The 5,776-nt window shown below is 45.3% G+C and overlaps 1 protein-coding gene across 1 annotated transcript; it reads left to right on the top strand.

Moving 5' to 3' along the window:
* The first annotated feature begins 2,889 nt into the window (after positions 1 to 2,889).
* On the top strand, positions 2,890 to 5,620 carry LOC149033034 (uncharacterized). Its single transcript, XM_089170917.1, has 5 exons — positions 2,890 to 2,931; positions 3,191 to 3,847; positions 4,164 to 4,709; positions 4,815 to 5,124; positions 5,217 to 5,620. The coding sequence occupies exons 1-5, from the start codon at positions 2,890 to 2,892 to the stop codon at positions 5,618 to 5,620; spliced, it is 1,959 nt and encodes a 652-aa protein (XP_089027043.1).
* Positions 5,621 to 5,776: the final 156 nt, after the last annotated feature.

Raw genomic sequence — 5,776 nt, 5'->3', positions numbered from 1 at the left:
CATAGCATATAAGTAATGATCAGAGGAATTTTCATTGAAGAATCTTTTGGTCAGAACATTTTGGTGCCTCCTGTGAGGTGCGAGTTCCCGACTTCTGATTTACGAAGCAGTGAATAGACTATCACCACGCCGAGCAAACCGATTAGAGAACAACGAAGTCGAGAAAGTCCGTCATCTTGCGAACATCTTCAACGCTCAGCTCAACAATCATCGCGAAGGATCTAGAAACGAGATAAGTAGTTCGAATTATCCGTGTGAACGCTTATGCGTACACACCTTTGTTCATTAATATATATCTCAAGGGAAATTGCTTCTTCGAACCCCCGTAGAAGTTCGCAATTTCTTATATATCTATGCATTACGCTCATTTTCTCTGTAAAATTCACATCTCAATATCGAAAAGACTTATAGAACTTAATTTCTAAATTTGAACGGATACACGATATATAATCGAATGTTATTCTCCATCTCGGAAAACGCTTTATTCTCGTACAAAGAACGATAAGATTTTCGGCGGCTTCACCGCCACGCCACCTTCCTTTATTTGAACGGTCGACTAGAACGAAGACGCCGTGACGTCATCGCCGGACATCCCATCTATCGGCATACAGCTAGCGACGATCGCATACCCCCTCCATCGGGCTACCACTGACAATAAACGGACACCCCCTCCAACGATTTACGGCAGCAGGACCGTACTCGCGTGATCAAGAACCCAACGCACGGCCATATACTCGTGCAAAGGAAATTTTTATAATATCATAAATTCATTTGAGTAGATTTCGAAGAGTAGAATAGTTAATAACGGTTCGTGATGGCATCGCAAAAACAGCTCGGACAGCTCGAACAAAAACGGCTAGTTTTAGAATTGGGTTTAACGCACGTCGAAAATCTAATCAATGAAGGAAATCTAAATAAGCAGGAAATAAGAAGGCGCTACGAACGACTTGCACCACTAGTAGAGAAATACGAAACCTTTTATGAAAAGTGCGTTACTGCTATCAACGAAGCAGGAGGAGTCGATAGTTTAACTCCAATCATAGAGAGATATTGCGCGATCGGAGACAAACTTCATTCAAACGATACCGCCACAGTTAACAACCCGAATAACGCTGACGAAAGCAACGATATCACGAAAACCCGCGATCAACAAATACCATTACGGCGCATTGAGATCCCGCAATTCGACGGGAATATAGGGAAATGGATCCCATTTAAATCTAGCTTTTTAACCCTCGTAGACACGCGTAGTGATATATCGGATTTAGAAAAACACGTATACCTTCGCGACTCCCTTCGCGGCGAAGCCCTTCAAACGATCGAACATTATCAATTAACTGGGGAAAAATATAAGGACGCGTGGGGAGCTTTACTGAAGGCGTTCGATGTACCACGGATACTATTAGCTCGGGTAATCGACGCGTTAATCGACATACCCCGACCGAAGGCCGGATCAGCAAAGGACGTAACTGCATTCTTGAACGAACTGCGTTCTCACATCTCCACACTCGAGACATTTAATGTAAGTTCGGTGGTCTGGCCGGTACGCCTCGCTGAACGCGCGTTACCCCCCGAAATGCTACAAGAATGGAATAAACAGATAGATTCCGACGAATATCCGACTATCGAGCAATTCTTTAATTTTTTAAACCGATATGCGCGCGCGTGTGCTCCGCTGGAGACGTCATCAACATCCGCGAACCTCGAGCCCCACGCGAAACGTGGATATCCCGAGAAGATGAATTTACGACCACGAAAACGACAGGACACACGTCCGACACGCACATTTCTTACTCGTACCGTGATGAAGTGTATTCTTTGTAGACGAGCTGACCACCCTTTATATCGCTGCCCTCGGTACAATAACATGACGGAACAAAATAGATTGACAGTGGTTAAACGTCATAGATTATGTCAGAATTGCTTACGAACACATCGAGGTCCATGCAACGCTTCCCATTGCAAAATCTGTAAACGACCCCATCATACATCACTACATAGGAATACTAGCCAACGGAATGCCGCGATACAGAAGACCACGACCTCCGTGAAGCAGGGGACCGCGTGAACAGCCCAAACGGAACCCACCCCCACATGACTCACTCCGATCTTTAATAGCAACGCGCGCGGTGTACCGAATCAACTCCTTATGAGCGCGATGTGCCGCGTAAGAAGGAAAGGCGGAACTTTCAGACTATGTCGGGCGCTATTAGATACGTGTGCCGCCGCACACTTCATCACCGAGAAAGTCGCGAGAGACCTACGTTTGCCGATCAAACCATATTCGATCCCTATTCACGCTATCAACGACACCACAACTAAAACGGCGGACGTTATCGAGATAACCATTCGATCATTAGACGATAAATATAGGCGGAACTTTTCGCTACTCATCGTTCCTAAGATAACGCGATCGAATTCAGTAAACAAAATAGAAGGCAAAGTCATTATGTCTAAGTTGCGAAACACTATGAATCGTAAAGATATATCGTGCGTGTTCCTTCGGCGAAGAAAGCCACGATTACAGTCACCTACGCGGTATAGTCAGTTCCGTAATCTCTGGAAGAAATTACACGCGAATATCGAACTCCGGAAGGAATATGAACAGATTACACATAAATACATCGATTTAGGATATATGTCGATCCTCAAAAACGAACTTATAGGAAGTTGCTATCTTCCCCACCACGCGGTTATCAAATCAGCTAGCACGACAACAAAGGTACGGGTCGTATTCGACGCCTCCGCGAAAAATGATAAGAGACTTTTTCTCAACGACACCTTATTAGTCGGACCTACAATACAAGACACATTAGTAGAACATTTATTACGATTCCGGACATATCGGTACGTATTAACAGCGGATATTGAGAAAATGTATCGGCAAATATGGATTCATCCAGACGATCGCCAATATCAACGGATATTTTGGTGACATAACGAACAGATTCGCACGTTCGAACTTAATACGATAACATTCGGAATAGCGTCAGCACCGTTTCTTGCCATACGAACCATCAAACAACTCGCGAAGGATAAAGGTGCTAATTATCCACTCGGAGCCGAAATACTTAACCGCGATCTATACGTAGACGACCTCATTACGGGAACTGATAATGTCGAAACCCTCGGAAGGGTACGCGATCAGACTATTGAAATATTAAAACGAGGCGGTCTTAATATATGACAGTGGGCGTCTAACTTCCGACCGGTACTCGAAAATTTAGACATAAAAAACGTCGATGTCGAGCTCTGCTCTGGGGAAAATCCTATTTTAAAGACACTCGGTATTTCATGGAACGCACATCATGATTGTTTAATTTACTCCGTCGCGCCAGTAGATATTCGCGAAAGAACTACTAAGCGACGAATTTTATCCGAAGTCGCAAAGATCTTTGATCCACTCGGACTTCTAGGACCCGTCATTCTAACAGCCAAAATCTTCATCCAAAACTGCTGGAAAACACACGTCGACTGGGATGAATCGGTACCCAATACGTTACACACCTCGTGGATAGAGTTTGCAGAACAATTGACATTAATTGACAGTTTAACGATAGAAAGACGCATCACACTCGACGACCCGATTGACGTGCAGGTGCATGGTTTTTGCGACGCGAGTCAATCTGTTTACGGCGGCTGCTTATGTGTAAGATCGCGAGATGAATTCGGTAACACATATGTACGTCTACTTTGCGCGAAAGGTCGTGTCGCTCCCCTTAAGGATACCACTATACCAAGTTTAGAGCTATGCGGAGCATTAGCACTCGCGCGATTATATAGAGAAGTCCGAACTGCCGGCGGATTGAAACCCGACAAGATAACCTTTTGGTCCGATTCGATGATTGTACTGGGTTGGCTGAAAAGAGACTCCAACACGTTAAAATTATACACGGCGAATCGCGTGCGCGAAATACATGAAATCTGTGACAATATCATATGGCGACATGTGCGATCCGAAGACAACCCAGCGGACGCTTTATCTAGGGGACAACTTCCGCGCGATTTTTTTGAGGAACGAGGCATGGTTCCGTGGACCACCCTGGCTCGCGCGACCAGAGACTGAGTGGCCCAACCCGACGGAAGGGGAAATTCTCTTATTGCCGGACGTAAAGAGATTATCGGTATTAACGACGTGAATTGAATCCGGAAATGTATTTCAGCGATTCTCCGATTACGCGCGATTATTGAAAATTGTAGCTCGATGCCGACGATTGCTTAAAACTAACTCGTATAAGGGAGAATTGTCGACGGCGGAAATAACAGTAACGGAACGACGCGTTTTAAAGATCGTACAAGGCGAACAATTTCACGCCGAAAGGGAAAGAGTAGAAACAGCGGGGGGAGTCAAGAGCACAAGACTAGCCGCGTTAGATCCGATCCTCGACGAAGAAGGCTTAATTCGAGTGGGGGGCCGACTTCGAAACGCGAATTTAAGTTTCTATGAGAGATGTCCGATATTATTGCCCTCACATCATCACGTCACTGATCTCCTTATCCGAAAATTCCACGAACAAAATTCTCACGCTGGCATACAGACTACCCTCTATGCTCTTCGACAACGGTTTTGGCTTCTCGACGGTAAGAATCAAGTGCGAAGAATCGTACGTCATTGCGTGCGTTGCATTCGATTCCGTGCATCCGGCATCCGATATAAAATGGGGGATTTACCAGGCTCGCGAGTGCAGGAAACCACTGCATTCTCCCAGGTCGGAGTAGATTTTTTCGGGCCGATCTACGCGAAGGAAAAGAAATACCGTAATAAGGGTTGCGTTAAAATATACGGGTGTATCTTCATTTGTATGACTATAAAGGCGGTACACATTGAATTAGCCAGCGATCTGACTACGGATGCTTTCTTGGCCGCGTTCAGGCGATTTGTGGGTCGAAGAGCTGTTCCAACTCACGTTTATTCTGATAACGGAACCAACTTCGTCGGGGCTAATAACCAGTTAAGGGAGCTATACGCCCTGATGGAATCGAACGAATATAAAACTAAGGTCCGTGATTTCGCGATAGATCATAGCATATCGTGGCATTTTAATCCACCCCTCTCACCTCACTTTGGCGGTTTATGGGAAGCAGCGGTCAAATCTTTCAAACATCACTTTAAACGGGTCGTCGGTGAACTTCTCTTCACGTATGAAGAACTAACTACCTTCGCGACCGAAATCGAAGCTATTTAAATTCACGCCCATTATGCCCCATCTCGTCAGATCCGAATGACGTGACAGCACTAACACCCGCACATTTTTTAGCTGGAAGACCTATTACGACATTACCGGAGGAAGATTATGTTCAAACTCCAGCCAATCGACTGTCCTCCTGGAAACATATCACGAAAGTGCGACAAGATTTCTGGCGACGCTGGCATATTGAGTATCTACGAGAACTGCAGAAACGACAAAGGTGGATACAACCCAAGCAGAAAATCGAAAAGGATACCGTCGTCGTTCTCATCGACAAGAATCAACCTTGTATGAGATGGCCGTTAGGCCGGATCGTGACCATACATCCAGGAGAAGACGATGCAGTACGAGTGGTCACCGTGAAGACGGTCCACGGAATTGTCAAGCACAATGTAACAACTATTTGTTCATTGTTAAATCATTGTCTTTAAGACCCAACGGTTCCCTTGTACGTACAAGAAAGTCGCCTGGCCAGCGATAATTCGAGAATGTTGACTAAGTCAGCAAAAATACGCTGAGCGATTCAGCGAATACGTCTAGCGTTTGTCACGTCCAGTGACGTCTAAATTCGAATTTCGTGCACAACA

Source organism: Polistes dominula, unplaced genomic scaffold, assembly GCF_049000335.1.
Source record: "Polistes dominula isolate Pdom_NZ unplaced genomic scaffold, Pdom_raw_medaka contig_123, whole genome shotgun sequence".
NCBI classification, from domain to species: domain Eukaryota; kingdom Metazoa; phylum Arthropoda; class Insecta; order Hymenoptera; family Vespidae; genus Polistes; species Polistes dominula.
The sequence above is the reverse complement of the archived record's forward strand: the minus strand, read 5'-3'. Positions and strand labels throughout refer to the sequence as shown.

What these genes read in the sequence shown, in the direction of transcription:
- LOC149033034 (XM_089170917.1), top strand. Translation starts at nt 2,890, where the DNA reads ATGGATTCATCCAGACGATCGCCAATATCAACGGATATTTTG. An exon ending in CAATATCAACGGATATTTTG is followed by an intron (nt 2,932 to 3,190) that starts GTGACATAACGA and finishes AATATATGACAG; the next exon opens with TGGGCGTCTAACTTCCGACC. An exon ending in AAACCACTGCATTCTCCCAG is followed by an intron (nt 4,710 to 4,814) that starts GTCGGAGTAGAT and finishes ATGACTATAAAG; the next exon opens with GCGGTACACATTGAATTAGC.